Below are 19,243 nucleotides of genomic sequence, written 5' to 3'. Positions count from 1 at the left end.
CAGCGAATACCCCCGCCCCTCCTCCTCAACCCACTAGATCAACTCGCCCCTACATCCATCGTGAACGAGAGGGAGCCCACGAAAGGCTCGTTGCCGACTATTTTGCCGACCCGCCGCGGTTTCCGGGAGATTAATTTAGGCACCGTTTTCGCATGTCAAAGCGCTTGTTTATGCGTATTGTCAACACATTGTCCGTCCGTGTTGAATTCTTCCAAATAGGTCCAGATGCAGCTGGTCGGCAAAGTATCTCAGCGTTGCAGAAGTGTACGTGTGCCATCCGACAACTCGCTACTGGGCAAACGGCCAACCTCTTCGTCGAGTATTTGCATGTCGGTGAGTCCACTGGAATCCTTTGTCTGAAAATTTTTTGCGAGGGCGTTCGTACAGCTTTCGGTGATGAATTCCTTCGTGCACCCACCACCGATGATTGCCAACGGTTGCTTCGTCTTCACGAATCAGTCCATGGCTTTCCCGGAATGCTTGGCAGCATTGACTGCATGCATTGGAGGTGGAAGAATTGCCCGACTGCTTGGATGGGGCAACACTTAAGCGGCCACAAAGGCGGCGGCCCAACACTTATCCTTGAAGCGGTCGCCGACTACCGCCTATGGATTTGGCATGCATATTTCGGAGTTGTCGGATCCAACAACGACTTGAACGTGTTCTATTCTTCATCCCTCTTCAATGATGTATTGAATGGTGTAGCACCGGCGATCGACTTCATCGTCAACGGAAATACATACCACATGGGTTACTATCTCGCCGATGGTATCTACCCAAGGTGGTCGACTTTCTTGAAGACGCTCAGCAACCCGCAAGACCCGAGACGGGTTCTTTTTGCGCAGCGTCAAGAGTCTGCGCGGAAAGACGTCGAAAAAGCCTTTGTCCTTCAAGCCCGATTCAACATTGTGAAGGCCCCGGCTCGGCTGTGGTACGTGAATAATATCGCCGACATCATGTACACGTGTATTATCTTACACAACATGATTATAGCCGACGAAGGACCAAGGGCGGCTAGCTTTTACGACGAGGATGAAGCCGTAAGCTCAAGCGCGAGGTCTCCCCCACGCCGAGGTGTGCATACGACGGTGGGTGAGAGGATCGAAACAAGACACACAATGCGCGATACCCGAACCCACGTTGAGCTACAAGAAGACCTAATCAAACACATGTTGGCGAAATTCGGCAACGAGTAGTGGTTTTTTTAATTTTACGAATTTAATTATGTAATTTTTAATTTTTAGGAGTTTAATTATGAAAATTTTAATTTTTAGGATTTTAATTATGTAATTTTTAATTTTTAATGTATTTTGTAATATTATTCTGAGTATGTGTAATGTATTTTAATTTTGTGGAAATGTTTTTATTTAAATTGAATAATGAAATGATGGGACCCTTGTGCTCGTCCTTGCGGAAGAGCACAGCTATGGGTGTTGTGCTCTTACCTAAGAGCAGGCAGAAAAAGTGGCGTCGGGCCCACAACCGTGCTCGTTGGCAAGAGCACGGTTGTGGGTGCTCTGAGGATTAAGAAATTGTGTTGAAAAGTAAGAGAGATAAATAAAGTAGAAAAGATAAAAAGAGACTAAAGTATATAATGGAATAAAGTAAGAGTGATTGAATATTTTGTTTTTAGTTAAAAAAAGGGAATGATTCAAATTAGTCGGGACATCCCAAAAAGGAATACGACTCAATTTAGTTGGGACGAAGGGTAGTAGCTTTTATACCCAATGTGTACTCCTTTCGTCATTTCAAATGTCAACTTCTTTTACCTGACATGAATTTTAAAAAAATGTAAACGAAATATAAAAAAAATGATAGTTCAATCTTTTATATGCTCCCTCTATCCCCAAAAACTCAACAAAAAAATGGAATTCTTTTTGCAATTTCTTGTGCATCTGCAAACAAACTTAAAAACATCAATTCTTTGCTGAGTTTTACAACCACACACTGGCATGAAAGATATTTCACAATCCCATGATTATGGGCAGAAAATTTCAAAGGAATTAATGCGTTTATGGATTGATAGAAACATCAATATTACAACATTTGCAATATAACAAATTGTGATCATCATCATCACCACCAACTGTCCAAACACATAATCATATACTCATTTTCCAAAGAAACCTACTCTCCATCCTCTTCAATGTCTGAAAACAAAGTAGTAGCTCAAACATGATCAATCACAACTAAAAGAAATCAAATTCTAGATAATTGTCACTACTTTGAGGGGCAGCAGCAAGCTTGGCTGCAGGAGCAGCAGCTTTCTGCCCAGCCAGTGCCGGTGGCGCAGGGATTCTCTCGATGTCGACTGGTCTAGGGACGTCCGGAGGGGTGGCGCAGCGAATCAGAGCCCAGTTCACGCCTTCGAAGAAAGGATGCTGCTTGATCTCCGTTGCACCACGTTTGTATGCCAACCTATGCTGCGGCTCCTTCACTAGCAAGCCCCTGATGAGATCTCTGACTGCGAAACTGACCACCGGTGATTCTGGGAATCGTAGGGGCTGGCCAACGACGTTGAACAGGGTAGCTCGATTGCCTGATCCTTTGAACGGCGTCTTTCCAAACAGTAACTCGTACAAGAAAATCCCGAAAGTCCACCAGTCCACAGCGCTGCCATGCCCTTCGCCTTTGATGATCTCGGGTGCCAGGTACTCGTGGGTGCCAACGAATGACATTGAGCGTGCGTCTGTAGGCTCTGCCATCAGCTCCGGTAATGGCCTGACTTGGTTTCCGATATCGTTCTTAGGTTTACGGTCTTTCTTGGATTTACCTGAAAATAAGCGAGGCCCAAAACATGTGGTTGGGACAATACATGATGGCTCGATGCAAGCAGGTTGGGCGCAGTAAACGTTGTTTTTCCTTTGAGGATCCGGCTCTACGGACGAGGACTTTATCAGAGTCGGGCTTACAGTGCAGCGGAGAGAGAGGTCGAAATCTGATAGCATTATATGCCCATCCTCTCGCACGAGGACATTTTCAGGCTTGAGGTCACGGTATACAATACCAAACATGTGAAGGTATTCCAAAGAAAGAAGAACTTCAGCAACATAAAACCTGTAAGTGAAACCCCCGAGTCAATATCACAAATCATTAAGCTCTTGCGACTAAAATAAAATGAGAAATTGTAAAATACACAGCACAGATAATATAAGGCTTGCTTTAAACAAATTATAGGTCAACAAAGAAATTGCCATTAAACATGAGAGAAACGTGGATGCTTTGCAGATAATGAAGCATAAACACAGTTGTGGAACATCCACAGCTACAGAAAAATATACATGTAAAAGCATTACTTTGACAGACTGTAATATGAATGTAATGAAAATCGAGCCAGCCAACTTGATAGTTCATGATATGAACAGTGACATATCAACAAGCAATTGCTTTCTCGGTACAGCATAAAAATGCCATAAGAACGTAATATATCAATACCATCCACACATTTTTATGATGTGCAGAGATGCTATAAGAATAGAAAAGCTGTGATTAGGCAAGTACTGTTTATCATTTGTGGACAATAATTTTTGGAAATTACATATTATTAACTAATTAACAAGGTTAGAAATGAATATTCTATTTCTAATTAATTAGATCGAAAATATACTAGAAGAAACGAGGGAAACATAGGGTCTACATTAACGTATTCAAGTTATATCAGCGGCAGAAAAGTTTGAAACAATCAGGGACAGATTTACTGTGGTAAAACAAATGCAATAAGTCTTGGAAACAAGTAGATATATGAGCAAGCACATTGGATCAAGTTGTTATGAGGTATTGACAAGTTGAATTGTCTTCATCGATCTTGTACCAGATTCTCTAAGTTACCATTTTGCAATGAGAATGTTCATAGAGAATGCAAGACACAAAATTGAGGTAAATTATCTAGTACATTATTTATAGAACACTGGCTCGGAAACTGAATGAAAGTGCCTAGTCCTAAACCCCTACAACTAGAATTAGTCTCAGTTATTCCTATGACAGAAACTAAAGTACAAGCATCTTAAAACCTAATAGCAAGTTCTCCATAGTATCTAGTAATGTATCTGGAGGTCTAAGCATCTTTACAAAATTATTATGATTCAAACACATATTACTCTCAAACCATCATCAATGTATGGCATCTTGAACATAAACAGTAACCATATAAGAAGTAGTGAGTTAAGAATGTATCGTACTTAACAGCTTGCTCAGAAAAATGCTTTCCTGGCTGCCTTTGCCGAAGGCCATGCAGGTCTCCCCCAGGACAAAACTCCATTACTAAACATGAAAATTTGTCTGTTTCAAAATGAGTGTACAAAGTTGGAAGGAAAGGGTGATCGAGAGATTGCAAAATTTCTCTCTCTGTCTGGGCACGCAAAAGCTTCTTACGACTAGCTAGTGAAGCCTTATCCATCACCTTCATAGCAAAATAACATTTTGTACCACATAATTCTGATAGATAGACACTTCCAATGTCACCGCAGCCCAACTTCTTCAGTAGTCTAAAGTGCCTCAGATCTAAGGCACCATCTTTCGAGCGGACTGCCTGTATTGCTTCCCATCTTAGATCGTTTGCTTTATGGGGTTTGTTAACAGCGCTACTGAAACTGCTGCAAGAGCTTTCATCACTGACATCAGTACTTGTGCTCCCCCTACACAAACTGCTCTTGCCACTCTCAACGAAATCAACTCGATCGCTTATCTTGGCACTTCCACTAGTCTTTCCAAGGCTGCTTGCTCCATCACTAGCTTTTGCAGATGCTGATTTATCTTTTACATTCCCAAGATCTGATGTTTTTGTTTGCTGATCGGCAGTTTGTTCCAACGTCCGTGCTTGTTTAGCATTACCCAAATGTAAGCTTGAATCAATTTTATCTGTCAAAGAAGAAACTGCTCCCTTCTGCAGAAGATTGTGTGATTTCTTTGAGGCATGACCTTCCACATTACCGGGCAATTCATTCATGAGAGGGTCACATTTTCCTGTTTTACCCCCTCCACGACTCTTGCTTGGCTTTCCTGAGGAACCCTTGAGATATGACTCCGAGGCCATTGGAATGAATTCAAAATTTGCAATTAAACAGATTGCACAGCAGCATCAGATAGGGCTGGGACACAAGAAATCTTTCCTTTAAGTATCGAAATCAAGCATCATCATCATCTGCAAGTACATCCACATCTACAGGTTAGCCCAAAGACGGAGAGGAGCTTATTTATGATGAACATGACCAAACAAGTGGATCAAAGGAATAGCATTTAAGCCAACACAGAGTTAGTCCTGCCATATGTTGAAAAACAAAGAAACATGATTCCCAAAAACCACCAATTAGATCATATCCATCAAAAATCAGTAGTGAGGTAGCAAAAAGATGTTGAAAAGGTAAACCAAAAAAATAACAATAGGAGTCAATACAGAGGAACTTGAACGCAGATGCAGATCAATAGAAAATGAAACAAACACCATTCTTCTCTCTCTATATACCACAAAATGCAGTCTTTTTCACTTTGCAAAGTGAATAAATAACATATAATACTTCAGATCAGAATAAAATTGCAGTCAGAGAGAACAATTCATCTACTCCATAAAACTAGAGAAATTAAAAACAAAGCCTTGGCAATAAAACATTATCACACAGCACAGAGATGGAGCCAAGTATAAATAGCTGGAAAATGGGTCCATGAAAAACACAGATCTTGCAATATCAATTCTTCTCTGTCAAAAAACCCTACCAAGATGGATCCACGAAACCCCACAGAGAAAAAAAACTCAGAATGCTAAAAGAAATCAAATCCGGGAAAAGCGAAAGACCCACCTAGCTAATGAATGGACAGATGAAAAATAAAGCAACCCAACACTAAAAAGAGGCGATGCAAGTCACAAAGATCAGAACTTTAAATAAAATTTAACAAAGGGAAATGGAAAAAGGGGGGCACTCAACTGTGGAGCGAGATAAATGAGGGTGGCACCTCCACTTTTCTCTCTTTCTCCTTCCAAAAAGATGTATGGTGTCTGTGCTGATAGATAAAAGAAAGAAGAGAGAAAAGGAAAAGGCTTTGAGAATGGTGAAAGAGAGTTTTGGCCTATGGGCTAATACCAATTCCAACGCAGTACTTGTCTAGTTTAATACTCCTTGTATTTCAATTATCTGTGGAGAAGTGGGTGGAGGGGTCAAAGAAGAGTAAAGTGAAGCTTTACATGTTCAATGATTCCCATGGATTTTTGTCAGAAAATACAATTGTCTGTCGACAACAAAAGGGCCTTCAAATGCTCCAACCTGTCTCTCATGCTCTACTTATCATATACTCTCCCTCATCAATCCCCAATTAAACAATTTTTTTCTTAATTTAATGGTGGAGTTTCTTCATAACTATTCTTGTGAAGCTACTATTTGAGTGAATTATGAGAAATGAAAAGGGACAACTATTCTTGTAAAGGTACTATTTGAGTGAATTATGGGTATATGGTCCCTAATTATCATTACTTTTGGAAAAGAAAATAAATAATAATGGATAGGGGTAGGGAGTTGGCCATACTTTTTTTGTGATGAATCATGAATAAGAAACGGTTGCCGGAGCAAGACTTTCTAAATAAGTAGATTATAATCGGTTGTGGCATGAATATAGCAACAATAATTATTAATGTATGACTTTCTAAATAGGTAGAAAATGTGTCCATTTTCTTCCATTTGAATACGACATATTAATTGCAAATACATGTCAATTCATGAGGTGGCCGATGGAGTTTTCTACTGATTTATAATTACTATTCTAAAATATTCCTCATATATTATTGTAGAGTGCAAAACCCAAAAGTTGCCTTGTATTTGATAGCAAAAACCGCAATTAACAACTATAGTATTCATTAAAAATCAAATAATGGGTTTTTAGGATTTCAAATAATGGCTTATTAATTCGTAATTGTAAATTAGGATTTAATTAGTATAGATGCACCATGGTTTTGGAGTTTATTAGGACCTTGACATGAATGTCAATGTCCTCTAGTATTTATTTTCTTATTTAAATTCTTAGACTATGCTTCTTCAAGTTCAAGAAACATCCCAAGAAATAGAATTTGTGGCCTGGGGGCATAGACTATTGTAAATACAAAAATATGACCAAGAAGAGGCACATTCATCGGTAGACATGTAAATCTGCGATACTTTGAACTGAGACCGCAAAAGAAGACGGCTAATTTTGATTATTGAAATTTAAGGGACAGAAAAAAGGATTTATTTTTTGAATTTCATTTTTCTGTGTTGTGGATTGCATGTAGAGAGGGGGGGTTCTCCCTTGGTTGAGTGACAGTGACACATACAATAAGAAAATAAAAAATCCAAATCAAAATGCCTAACACAAACTATTGTGATTTAGTCAAGAGTCCATTTCCCCACCAAACTACACTAAATAGGTCAGACCATAAACCAAAGGATGTTTCTCCTCGGACAAACCACCATTCCTACAGCAAATCCGTTATGTAGAATAATCAAGACCAAAGTTCGTTTGAATTTACATAACTGCTCAAAACTTGCTAAGAGTCTGAGATGAGAAAAAGGTAAAATGCCAAACAAATTCATGCAAAGATGTTCCTAAAATATAATAATGTGATTTAACCTGCGGACAAGAATCTTAGGAAAATGCTTCTCTAATTGGAGCAGATTACATGGATATATTTGTCTAGCAGTATATGCTCTTCACATGTGATTTCTGAGGATTTAACATTCTTTAATTCACGAGCCCCTAAAGTTCATATTGTACTCCTTTTCCTGGCTGTCACATAACAAAACAAATTAGAGGTTAAACATTTGGCTCTTAGTGAAGACTGTTCCAAGTTTGACATTTTAAATTACTCTACTACATAACAGAAAAAAAAAAAACCTTTCTAAATAGATGTATGAGAATTCTTGTTTTTTCAAATCCGCCAGCAAAATATAACTCAAATTGAAACCCATTCAAACTTGGTCTTTTAAGTGATCAGAGTATGCTTACAATATACTTTGACCGTCTCTGGAACACTTTCCTTCCGAGTTGCCTCATGAGAGCTCACTTATCACCCGCTCACACTTGTCTTCCAGAATCTTCACAGCTTCAGTGAACAATACTTCAGGGGGCAATGCTCCCGTAGATTCAATTGTAACTGCGGAAGTAGGAAATAATAAGAATCATAAGGTTCTACAGACAAAAACACTACACACATAATTATCTAACCTTTATACAATTAGAGTGTAACTGTATTTTACTGTAAGAGATTGAAGTTATCGGATGCAACTAGAGATTGTGCATAACCCGATCCTACAAACTATCTAAATAGGGATGAATTGAAGAAGAAGTATAAGCAAACAAGTTAAAAGCAATTTTTCCAGCCATATAGATATCTATGTTTAACCACCTGTCAACCTACTTTACTCAAATGTTGAATTTCTTCATGTTGTTGCAGCTTAGGTGGTGCAGATTTAACGATTATATGTTGTCATAGATATTAATTGGTATACCCAGGGGAGAGAACCATGATAAAGTTAAACATTAAAGTCCTACAGTGGAAATAAAACCAAACTCCTACTACAGCCAGTATCATTTTCAAATTTATACTTACAAATGAAATGATCTTTTACTCGCCGAACTGCCACAAGCTTTTCCCAATCATCTCCTCTGATGCATTCACGGCAGAGGGTACAAGATCTAGGGCGTGCCACTGTTGCTCTTTTACGATCTAATTGACAGTCAACAATCAACTAATAAAGTAACAACTTACAAAAACTCTACCTGATGGATAAGACCCATACATCTGGAACAATCTAGTAGTGCAAATAAGTTCCAACACAGTTCACTAACAATTTAATATGAACGATAATGAACATCAGCTCACAAGTTAGAAGTCACATTACCTTTACCAATATCTTCAATGTCAAACACTTTTACAGGACATTTCATGACAAGTTCTTCAGCCTTTTCATCCACAATTTCTTCTAACAAAACAATCTGCACATTTACAAATTTTGTGAAGTGTTACTCTTATTTGTTAATAAGATATTTTGAAGAAATGGCAGAGATTAAATTTTTAAAATTATTTTAGAAGTAGTCTCTAGCGGGATATAGAAAATTCTTATACCTCAGGGAGCATCCTGTACCAAGCAGTGGCTACAGGCGACCACTTAGCATGTGTCTTGCCCATTCCTTTCACAGCATGTGCTTCCAGCTCAATTTCCTGCACAGGTGGGATATTATTCTTAGAAACTGGAGTATGTAGGCTGCTTAGTGTTGCTTGTACAAAATGAGCTCCAAACCAACTCCTCAGTTTGAAGTTTGAATGTAATGAAACCAATACTAAACTATAATGATGAAAGTGAAACAAATGGTAGTGTTGGTTTGGTCTAGTAATTATATATGTACGGAGGAGATGGGGCAGTGGGGGTGGAGGGAGGTGTGGGGGGGGTTAGTGGCAGCGGCACGGGTGGTGGGTGGTAGTGGTGGCGGCGGAGGAGGAGGGTGATGGTTGTGGAGGTGGTAGATGGATGGTGACGAAATAAGGATATGGAGGAATCTAGATCCCAAGTAAGGAGTGGGGAATCAAAATATGAAAATTGGGGAAAGGGAATCAATTAAAAATGGAAAGCAAACACCAATGTGGGAATAACGTCTCTTGTTTACCTTTCCCCGAAATGGCAATACCCTCAACCAAAAGCCACCGCTAATATGAAGGTGGCATGCAAGAATGCAATGAAAGCATTACAAAACCATACAAGAAACCAACAGTCGCTAATATAAGAACCTTTGAGTAGAGCCTTTATGCTATTTGTATTACAGTCTAACCATGTATCAGGGTTCTAATAGTCATGTGCAGGAATTGCCTGAGCTACTCCCTCCGTTCCCAAAGAGTATGAACTTTGGATTCGGCACGGGTTTTAATAAATAAGGAGAAAAGTACGAGAGAGAGAGAGAGAGAGGGTAGTGGAAATAATGTTAGTGGAGAGTGGGGTCCACATTATTTTAATGGTATAAGTGTTAATGGTAATGGTATAAGTTGTAAATAACATGATGGGTAGGGGTAGTATGTTTGAATTTTTTAAAGTTAGAAAGTTCATACTCTTTAGGGACGGACGAAAAAGAAAATAGTTCATATTCTTTGGGGACGGAGGGAGTATTTCAGATTATAACTAAGTTATTTGTCATGATTTTACACTAGTACTAGTTAGACTATTTAACAAACTACTCAAACATAGGGATCAATATGAGAGTCACCTTAATCTTTGCTTAAAGCAAAAGATCATAAATATCAATACTGCAATACCTGTTTGGGTCCAAGTTTAGCAAGAATTATATCCCCATGCTTGGTGGCAATTGGGTTGTTTGCAAATTCTGGCATGGAATCCTGACTACAACCGAAAGAAGTGTAAGTTTTTGGCTTCGATGTCGAATCTTGATTTGATTTCTCTGTACTTAGTTTGAACTCACTGCCATTGGGTAACCACTTTAGTTCACTGGACTTCACTGTATTTTTAGTACCACAAAAGGAAAGACATTAAGATCACATTCTCGAAAATAATTTTAGATAGAAAAAACGTTTAGCGTAAGATGAGAAATATTTTTCAGTGATTGGGCATTGAGTAGTACCTTTAATACGTGGCCCCCCTTTCTCACAACGTGCATGGAGTTTAAATACAATGGTATTTTTCTCATTGGATTCATCCTTTTCTGGAGAAGACCTAAAAGCATCAGACATCATGCCTGACCAACTGACAAATGAAATCAACTAATAATAAGAAGAAATTTTAACCTGACATATAATTGAAGTGTCTTGGATCAACTTTAAGTGGGACAAGACCCAGTCTGTGGGAGAGCACCTCATCTTGAATCACTGAGGTGTTATTTGCAATAAAAACCTTTTCAATAGCCATGGTGGGAAGCTAGACCAGAGAGAGAGTGATCAGCCATCAGCCAACCAAAACTTTTGAAACTATATGGAGTACTACTTATCTCATGGGACCAAGTTTATATAAGAAACAATGATCAAGAAGCACACATTATATAAGAGATGAAAGAAAAACTAGATACAACACGTTCAGTTTTACACCCAAAACAAGTAAAAGTTTTGGAACCACACAATTATATCTAGCACTTTAAACATAATTAAATATAACAATATTCACAAATTTACCACCCTTAATATTTCACACTCTTCATCTAAAAACAGAGTCTTGAATAAGTAAAAGCTCATATTGCACCTTCATCAACTTCAGTATTTTTCTCTGCCAGAACAGGATAACTAGCGCAGAATCGGACGGTGAACGTTGCATAAATCCCAGTAACCAATTCAATTATTTTTAATGATAAAACTTCAGATTTTTTAAAGCAGAGATCCCAGAAACTCCTCTTTTCACACATTATTTACACTACAAATCAGTAAAGCAGGATATCGATATGCGGTAAGCATTCGCTTAAATACTAACTAACTAGCAAACTCCAGATTATAACAGAAAAGGAACAACAAACAATTTTTTCAATTAAAAGAAAACAATGGCTCAATCACAAAAAGAGCTTAATCAACTCGCACCTCAGCTATGAGGATTCTTCGAAAAGCATTCGCAATAGAAGCATCAATACCAATCATATCGAACTCCATGTCATCCTCCGTCAGACTAATCACTTCAACCTTAAAATTGTTGCGAAACTCCGGCAGTCTCAAACTGTTATCCACTCCCATCGCCGCATAAGCACCTGAGTATTGTATATTCTCGGTCTTTGATGCCCAAATAAAAAAGTTACATGAATCAAATTAACTATCGAAAAGAAATTTAACAAGAAAATAGTATGAAAATTAGGGAAGAAACAGGTGAGTAGGTGAATACGTGAGTTGGGGCATCGAAAGTGCAAGAGACGCGGGTCCTCTGCAACTGAATGTGCGGCGGCAGCTCTCCTTTGGGAACATCAGGCAAATCCCACACAGGAATTTTGTTTGATTTTTTCTCAGAAACCATATTGTTTCCTCGTCGACGAGAGGGAAGGAAGGAGACGCGAATGTTTTAGGGTTTAGGGTTTTGCAATTTTGATTTAATGTTTTAGGGAAGGAAGGAGATGCCAATAAATATACTCCGTATATGAATATTTATTTCGAATATTCAAGCTAAATACATACAGTATGAATTTCGATCCATGTATTTTATACATATAGAATATATGGAGGTGGCGTTCGGTTGTCATGACTAATATCATGAGACTATAGGATTAAGTTGTTGAATTATTTTAGTTGGAGGGGGAGGCTATGACTAATTATCATGAGACTATACATCTAGGATTAAGTTGAAGGGTTCAATCTTATAAACCAAACATGATACATATTTAATCATGAGATTTAATCTTGCCAAACGAACACCCCCGTAGAGTAGTAGTATTTGATTTGATTTTCATAAACTGATACTATATGGAGTGTTTACTTAAATAATACTTGATTCGTCCCATATTAGGAGTCATTTTGACTAGGCTATATTCGTTTTATAAAAATGATAGTAATATATAGTTAAAGTGGAGAAATGATAAAATAAGAGAGAATAATATAGATATTAGGATGTATTAGTCAAAATATAAATTGTAATTATGAAAAAAAATATCAAGCACGTTATTTTTATTATTTTAAATAATTTGTATTTGTATATAAAATAATTTTAGTCCTCGAAAACTAAAGGCGGTCAAATCAGGTGTAGGTACCTGATCCCGGAATTTGTGAAGAACAATACCTAATACCCGATCAGATGCTACAATCAAGTATTGGGTATTTTATTATAGTAATATATTCAAATTTATCTCAAAGTTCTCATTTTATGCTAGTCTAAGGCCATCCACTACGTTGTCTCTATATCATCCCTTAAACCGTCTCTTAACTACTATTTGACCACTATTTGAGGGCCTCACTGTACTTTATTCCTCCATCCCTTAACTAAGGGACAGAACCTGCAACGCTCCGTCCCTTAACCGTCCCTTATTATGTCCCTTAATTACTATTCATTCAATTTCATTTTTTATTTTTTTTCCAACCCAATTCAATTAAAACAAACACACTTCATTAAAATTAAAATAACATTACAGCATAAAATAAAAATACAACTTAAATTTTTTTTTAAAAACATAATTAAAATCTTAAAAAAATAAAAATGACATAATTTAAAATACAATTTTATATGGACATCCTTGAATGTATTATGTTTCACTTTAGAGAAACAACCAAGAGTGATTTTGTCCCACATCGAAAGTGAAACATAAAACATTCAAGGATGTCTCTATAAAAGAAGAACAACCAAGAATGATTTTATCCCACATTGAAAGTGAAACATAAAACATTCAAGGTTGTCTCTATAAAAGAGAAGCAACCAAGAATGACTTTGTCCCACATCGAAAGTGAAACACAAAACATTCAAGGTTGTCTCTATAAAAGAGGAGCAACCAAGAATGACTTTGTCTCACATCGAAAGTGAAACATAAAACATTCAAGGTTGTCTCGATAAAAGAGAAGTAACCAAGAATGACTTTGTCCCACATCGAAAGTGAAACGTAAAACATTCAAGGTTGTCTCTATAAAAGAGAAGAAACCAAGAATGATATTGTCCCACATCGAAAGTGGAACATAAAACATTTAAGTTTGTCTCTATAAAAGAGAAGCAACCATGAATTATTTTGTCCCACATCGAAAGTGGAACATAAAACATTCAAAGTTGTCTCTATAAAAGAGAAGCAACCAATAATGACTTTGTCCCACATCGAAAGTGGAACATAAAACATTCAAGGTTGTCTTTATAAAAGAGAAGCAACCAAGAATGACTTTGTCCCATATTGAAAGTGGAACATAAAACATTCAATTGTATTAGAATATTTATATGTGGGCTATTACGAATTTCTTGTATTTATTTATTTGTAAAAATTGTTTTTAAATATAAAAACAATTTTTATAAATAAAAAGTATTTTTTTTAAAATTCGATTTTTTTTAAAAAAAAATTGATTTATTGCGTCAGCCCTTGACGACGCCCACTCGCGGGCCGGCGAGTGGGCGTCACGCACGACGCCGGGTCGCGCCACGTCGCCTAGGCGCATGGCGAGACGGCCCGTCGCGGGACGCGGGACGGGGCACGGGACGAGACGGGTCGCGGGACGCCGGCGCGACGCGTAGTGGATGCTCTAATTCATATGTATTTTAAAAATAGTAGTAATAGTTTTTTTTTCTTTTGAACATATTTCACACAATTTTTGGGTTACAAAAATTACCTACTTTAGATATTTAAAGCATCTCCAATAGAGATAGGTGAGCCATAGGTCAGTCTTAGCCCAGCCACAAACTCCATCTGTCATATCATCAGCACTAAAAACTCCTCCTTTCACATCATTAGGACAAGCAACTGAACAAGCAATAGGTCAGCCATAGCCTAGCCACAATAAACAAAATTATAAAAAATAAATAATTAACAATCACACAAAATACGGAATTAAATTTACGACACAGATACGGGAAAATTCAATAATAATATTAAAAATTTAAAAAGTACATTAATTAAAAAAATATATTAATTAAAAAAAACTCCTCCCCCTCCGCCTCACTCCTCGCCGTCGCCGCCGCCGCTATCCGGAACCCCCAAATTTGCGGCATCTGAGCCCGCGTCTGAGCCTCCCAACTGTGCCGCGACGGCATTCATCGGCCCGCATACTCACGAACATTGAGTGAAGAAAACTCTTCTCCTCGGGGTCAGTTGCCGTCTTCCAGTCAGCTAAGATCTTGTACATCTGAGCCCGCGTTTGTTGACGCGCGAAGAAGGCGAGCTCGGCTGTCGACCTGCCAACAGGGAGGGATGCCGACTGGACCTCCTGGGACCCCTGGCGAGCCAATTGTGCCCGCCTTTGACCAACCGGGCAAGTGCGGCGAGTAAACCCAGGAGGAGACGGGAACTCCTGAACATCCTCGGGGAGGTCGTGGGAACCGCTGCTGCTGCCGCCGCTGTAATCACCGGTATAGTTCAGTAGCTGCTTCTTCGACCAGCCAGCATCGACACCTGCCTGAAACTTCTCGGAGTCCATCAGCACCTCATAGCAGTTCCAGTAGGTGAACTCCTTATAAAGCCAGGGCACGTGGAAGGCTTTCTCCGCTATCCTCATGCAGTCCTCGTCAGTTTGGCCACTGTTCTGCATGCGGAGGGCGTTGGTGTACAAGCCCGAAAATCGGGAGACCGCAGCCCTGATTCGGTCCCACCCCTTCCGGCACTCCTCCCCGCTGCGTGGCCTCCCCTCCGGGTAAAATGCCTTGTAGGCTGCTACTATTTTAGCCCACAAGTTGACGATCCTCTCATTGTTCGAGGTGAGGGGATCATAGCAAACACTCACCCACGCCTTGGACAGCGCGACGTTCTCCGCATCCGTCCACTTCCCCCGTGTCGGGCTCTCGTCATCAGCCGACTGCGACGACTCGCCAACCACCCTCTTGCCCTTGCCCTTCTTCTTCTTTGGCGCGCCCAGACCCCGCCCTACTCCCCCCGTTTGAACGAGAGTGTCCGCATTCCCGAGATCTATCCCCAACTCCTCTAAGAGTAATTGAGGCTGCAAATTTTGGTAGGGTAAAACCTATAATTTTCCAAAGGTTTGGGGGCCTATAATAAAAGAGCCCCATAACCCTAATTTACCCGAATTGAGCGCCGCTTCTTCCCCCATCAATTCTTCACTCCAATCGTGAATTACACTCCGTCTCCCGCCGGCAAAAAAATTTGTTGCCCCGATTGTGTTCGTCGGCTGAGCAGCGGCATCTCCGGTCCTACTTCCTGGCAGGACAGCACCGGCGGCTTGCGCGACCCCCTGCACGGCGTTGCCTCCGTCGCCTCCGACTGCTGCGGCGGCGTGCCCGCCACGGTTCCAGGGTGTTTGCGGTGGCGGTGGCTTGTCGTGCTTCTCTTCCCACTAATCTGGATATCCAATTAGTTCAAAGCATGAATCTTTTGTGTGTCTTTTCAGTTTGCAGTAGGAACACACTAATTTTGACTTGTCTTATTCATCACTTCGCCGATTTCTGCCATTGCCCCCGCCGCGACCGCCACCCCGAGAGCTGCCAGTAGGGTGCTGCCACCCTTGGACGGCAAGGCCGGTTCCGATTCCATCCGTGGCGACTGCTCCGCCGGTGTTTGCCTGTTGTAATACTCGGAGTCGCGTCTCCTCCTGCTGAATCAAGTTGTACGCGTAGTCGACGGAGGGAAGTGGGTCCATTTTCAGTATCTCCCTCTTGGTTGTTTCATATTTGCCATCGATTGCATAGAGAAACTGACATGCTCTCTGATCTTGTATGAATTTGTCATGAATCTCCATATCCTCTGGATATTTCATTGGGTTCGTCTGTTTTTGGTCGAATGAAATCCATCTCTCTCCCAACCTGCTCCATATTTCTTCTAATGAACTGCTTCCTTGTCTCAGTGTGGTTGCTTTTAACTGAAGATCATACACCTGGATTTTATCTCTTCCGCTCCCATATGTGACGGCCAAAGCATCCCAGATATGCTTCGCCGTCGGATGTTGTGAAACTCGACTAACCAGTCGAGGTTCGATGTTTTGTATCAACCAAGTGACCACACAGTGATCGGCTTGTTGCCACTGTATGAAGGCTGGATCGGTTCGCGGTGGGGGAGGAGGCACTCTGGTGACGTGAGAGACCATTCCCCAACCGTTTATTGTCGCCTTCACCACCACGGACCAAAGGGCGTAATTTTCTCCATTCAACTTGTTCCCACCGATGTGGAGGGGCTGCGTGTCAATTCTGTATGTCACGGCAGCTGTTTCTGGTGGATTTGGTTGGTTCGTCGCAAAACTATTGCGCATAAAATTGGCAAATTACCGGGCAAATTCATCTGCCATAGATGAATATGAGGTTTCGGTTATTATTCTATTGTCATTTGACATTTTGGCTTATGGTTACAGGTACAGCGGAAAAAAGGAAAAAAAAAATGGGAAAGGGCCGAGAAAGGTATCAAGGACGATGATGATACCTTATCTGAGTCCAAACCCGCTCTGATATCATGTTAAATGGTACATGCAACACATTTAGAGAAGAAAGCAATGGGAGAAAATAATTGTATTGAATTGGATGATGAAATGGTACTCAACACGCATATATTTATAGGGATGCTGGTGACCCTTGAGATCATACAATAAATGTATTCTTGGAAATACACTATTATTGGAACAAGGCAGGTATGATAAACGTTCTAATCTTGGAACTCCATTCTTCTTTAATGCTTATCCTTTTCTCAACAGATGATTGCTTAGTGGGGAGTGAGTCCCTACTATGAGTTTAATCGAATTTGGGTCCTAGCAAGGGTGCGTCCGTACTCGAACTAGTGTACACGATGAGGACCGTGAGTCATCGAACTGGTTGGCCGGTTTTCGTGCTCGTGGAAAGTCGCCATTTGAAGCGATAGGTTTCGTTACGCTGTGTGTGTACCTAATTCTTAGGTACAGAAGATTCACTAGAGCACAAGGTCTAAGATATCGTGAACCTTCAGAATACAGTCGTTTTTGTAACAACCTTGCCTCAAAACCTCAACCCTCTACATTATTGGTTAGTATAGGGAAGTCGGGATCGAATCCACGAGGATGGAAGAGTTGGAATGCATAGAGAGAACTTTTGGAGGGGTTTGGCTGCTGCCACGCAACATGAGGGTCGAGTTTTAAACTACTAGGCATGGGAAATAAAATCTAGTCTATGCTAACTACCAGATCTGGAGAATTGAAAGTACGTAAAACGTTAATGCATGCATGATTTGTATCAAATAGTAATTTGAGAGTATTCACAAAATTCATGGGTCAAGTAAAAGAGTTTCCTAAATTAACCAAACACAAGGCAAGCAAAAGTAAACAGCAAAACAGATTACTCGAATTAACTACTGACAGAAAGTTGCGATTAACAAACTAAAGCAGTGCGATTACAACTACCGATCGACTTCATCTTCTCCAACAAACGAGCACTGAATGAACAGAGCAGGCATAAAAAAAACAGAGCATACCTCAAATCAAACGCTGAACACTTCAATTAAATTGAAAGCTATCAGATCTAAACTACTGGACTAAGTAAATAAGCGGTAGCAGAGTTTTCCATGCTGATCCGAACACATGTATTCCAGATTTGAACGATTAACAAAAATCTAAGCTAGATCTACCAGAATCAACACCAACAAATTAGATCCACCATTCTCAACATCATCCCAACTCCGATCAACACCAATCTCAGCTCCGATCAACAAAACAATTGTGAAAAGCATCCAAAGCAGAAATCAGAGCAGTAAACGACAGAATTAAACGAAAACAGAAATTTAAACTAGATTAAACATAGACCGAAATGAGTCACAAAGCAATCGCCGAATTTCCGGCAAGGAAATCGGCGAGGAAAGAGTACGTGCAGAAAGTAAATTGTTTCTTCGCTCCTTCTCGGGGTGGTGTTACACCTTCAGCTGAACAAAAACAAATCACGACTAACTACCCCAAATCTCTATGGAACCAAGTGCGCGAGTGAGTGTGTGAAGAGTGAACCCAAAAATACTAAGGAAAATTCTCTAACTTCGTGTCCTCCATTCTTTGTAAGCTTCCTGGTATTTATAAGTGTGGCTCAAATCCCTAGGGCAACGGTCATCTTGATTTGACGATTGTACCCTCGCGGAATTCACTCATTTTCTTCACTTTTCTTCTCTATTCTCTCTGCCCTGGTTCATTCCGGGTCTGGCAGATTTTTCACACACATGGACTTATAAATGCATGTTAGCACCTTAGAAATCACAGAATCATACGTAAAATAGATGCATGAAACGAGCCTTATCACCCCCTTACACGGCACCCTAAAGAACGGATATGACAGTTTCTTAAATAATTCTAGGAGAAATGGTTGTGTTTTGAAATGATGAGGAAAAAGGATTTGAGGATGAGTTGGAAGTTTGTGTTTGAGATATTTTTAGTGTCTCGGGCCTTTTCAAGTTAAAACCCCGAGGTCACTCAATGGTGGCATGATATAACTGTTTTTATAAAATTGTTTTAGCATTTGTCCACTGAGTGCATCAAGTACTCAGCCCTGCATTTCTTTTTAAAAATGTGCAGGTTGAGCGTGACGGGTGCGGTGGGAGTTGAGCAAGACCGTTGAAGAAATTTAAGTGTTTAGAATGTGTCATGTCTTCACACGTGGCATATTGATTCTCTCAAATGCTTCCGTTGAGTAGTTGTCCTTCTTTTGAGTTCTTGTATCGCTGAGATAGTATTCATTTTTGA

The 19,243-nt window shown here is 39.9% G+C and overlaps 2 protein-coding genes across 4 annotated transcripts; both read right to left on the bottom strand.

The window, feature by feature from the left end:
• Positions 1-1,992: 1,992 nt before the first annotated feature.
• LOC121754291 (serine/threonine-protein kinase D6PKL2-like) lies at positions 1,993-6,315 on the bottom strand. 3 transcript variants are annotated; one of them, XM_042149664.1, is made up of 3 exons: positions 5,918-6,315; positions 4,179-5,140; positions 1,993-3,057 (listed from the first exon to the last, which is right to left on the bottom strand). In XM_042149664.1, the coding sequence occupies exons 2-3, from the start codon at positions 5,030-5,032 to the stop codon at positions 2,190-2,192; spliced, it is 1,722 nt and encodes a 573-aa protein (XP_042005598.1). In that variant the 5' UTR covers positions 5,033-5,140; positions 5,918-6,315; the 3' UTR covers positions 1,993-2,189. The 3 variants fall into 3 exon arrangements, with proteins under 3 accessions (XP_042005598.1, XP_042005601.1, XP_042005599.1); XM_042149667.1 differs by lacking the exon at positions 5,918-6,315 and adding an exon at positions 5,710-5,773; XM_042149665.1 differs by lacking the exon at positions 5,918-6,315 and adding an exon at positions 5,590-5,699.
• Positions 6,316-7,432: 1,117 nt separating this feature from the next.
• On the bottom strand, positions 7,433-12,055 carry LOC121754292 (DNA-directed RNA polymerases I and III subunit rpac1-like). The gene is made up of 10 exons (XM_042149668.1): positions 11,823-12,055; positions 11,528-11,713; positions 10,751-10,880; positions 10,588-10,668; positions 10,265-10,464; positions 9,086-9,181; positions 8,862-8,955; positions 8,570-8,686; positions 7,966-8,113; positions 7,433-7,746 (listed from the first exon to the last, which is right to left on the bottom strand). The coding sequence occupies exons 1-9, from the start codon at positions 11,949-11,951 to the stop codon at positions 8,010-8,012; spliced, it is 1,137 nt and encodes a 378-aa protein (XP_042005602.1). The 5' UTR covers positions 11,952-12,055; the 3' UTR covers positions 7,433-7,746; positions 7,966-8,009.
• Between the last annotated feature and the right edge of the window lie 7,188 nt (positions 12,056-19,243).

The sequence above is a fragment of the Salvia splendens genome, chromosome 11 (assembly GCF_004379255.2).
Source record: "Salvia splendens isolate huo1 chromosome 11, SspV2, whole genome shotgun sequence".
Lineage (NCBI taxonomy): Eukaryota > Viridiplantae > Streptophyta > Magnoliopsida > Lamiales > Lamiaceae > Salvia > Salvia splendens.
Note: the sequence above shows the minus strand (reverse complement) of the source record. Positions and strands in the feature narration are given on the sequence as shown.

Excerpts from the sequence above, each read along its gene's own strand:
- LOC121754291 (XM_042149664.1), bottom strand. The coding sequence starts at position 5,032 with ATGGCCTCGGAGTCATATCTCAAGGGTTCCTCAGGAAAGCCAAGCAAG. Across the intron at positions 3,058-4,178 it reads TTTTCTGAGCAAGCTGTTAA|GTTTTATGTTGCTGAAGTTC; the intron begins GTACGATACATT and ends TTTCACTTACAG.
- LOC121754292 (XM_042149668.1), bottom strand. The coding sequence starts at position 11,951 with ATGGTTTCTGAGAAAAAATCAAACAAAATTCCTGTGTGGGATTTGCCT. Across the intron at positions 10,881-11,527 it reads GAAGAATCCTCATAGCTGAG|CTTCCCACCATGGCTATTGA; the intron begins GTGCGAGTTGAT and ends TCTCTGGTCTAG. Across the intron at positions 9,182-10,264 it reads CTAAACTTGGACCCAAACAG|GAAATTGAGCTGGAAGCACA; the intron begins GTATTGCAGTAT and ends CCACCTGTGCAG.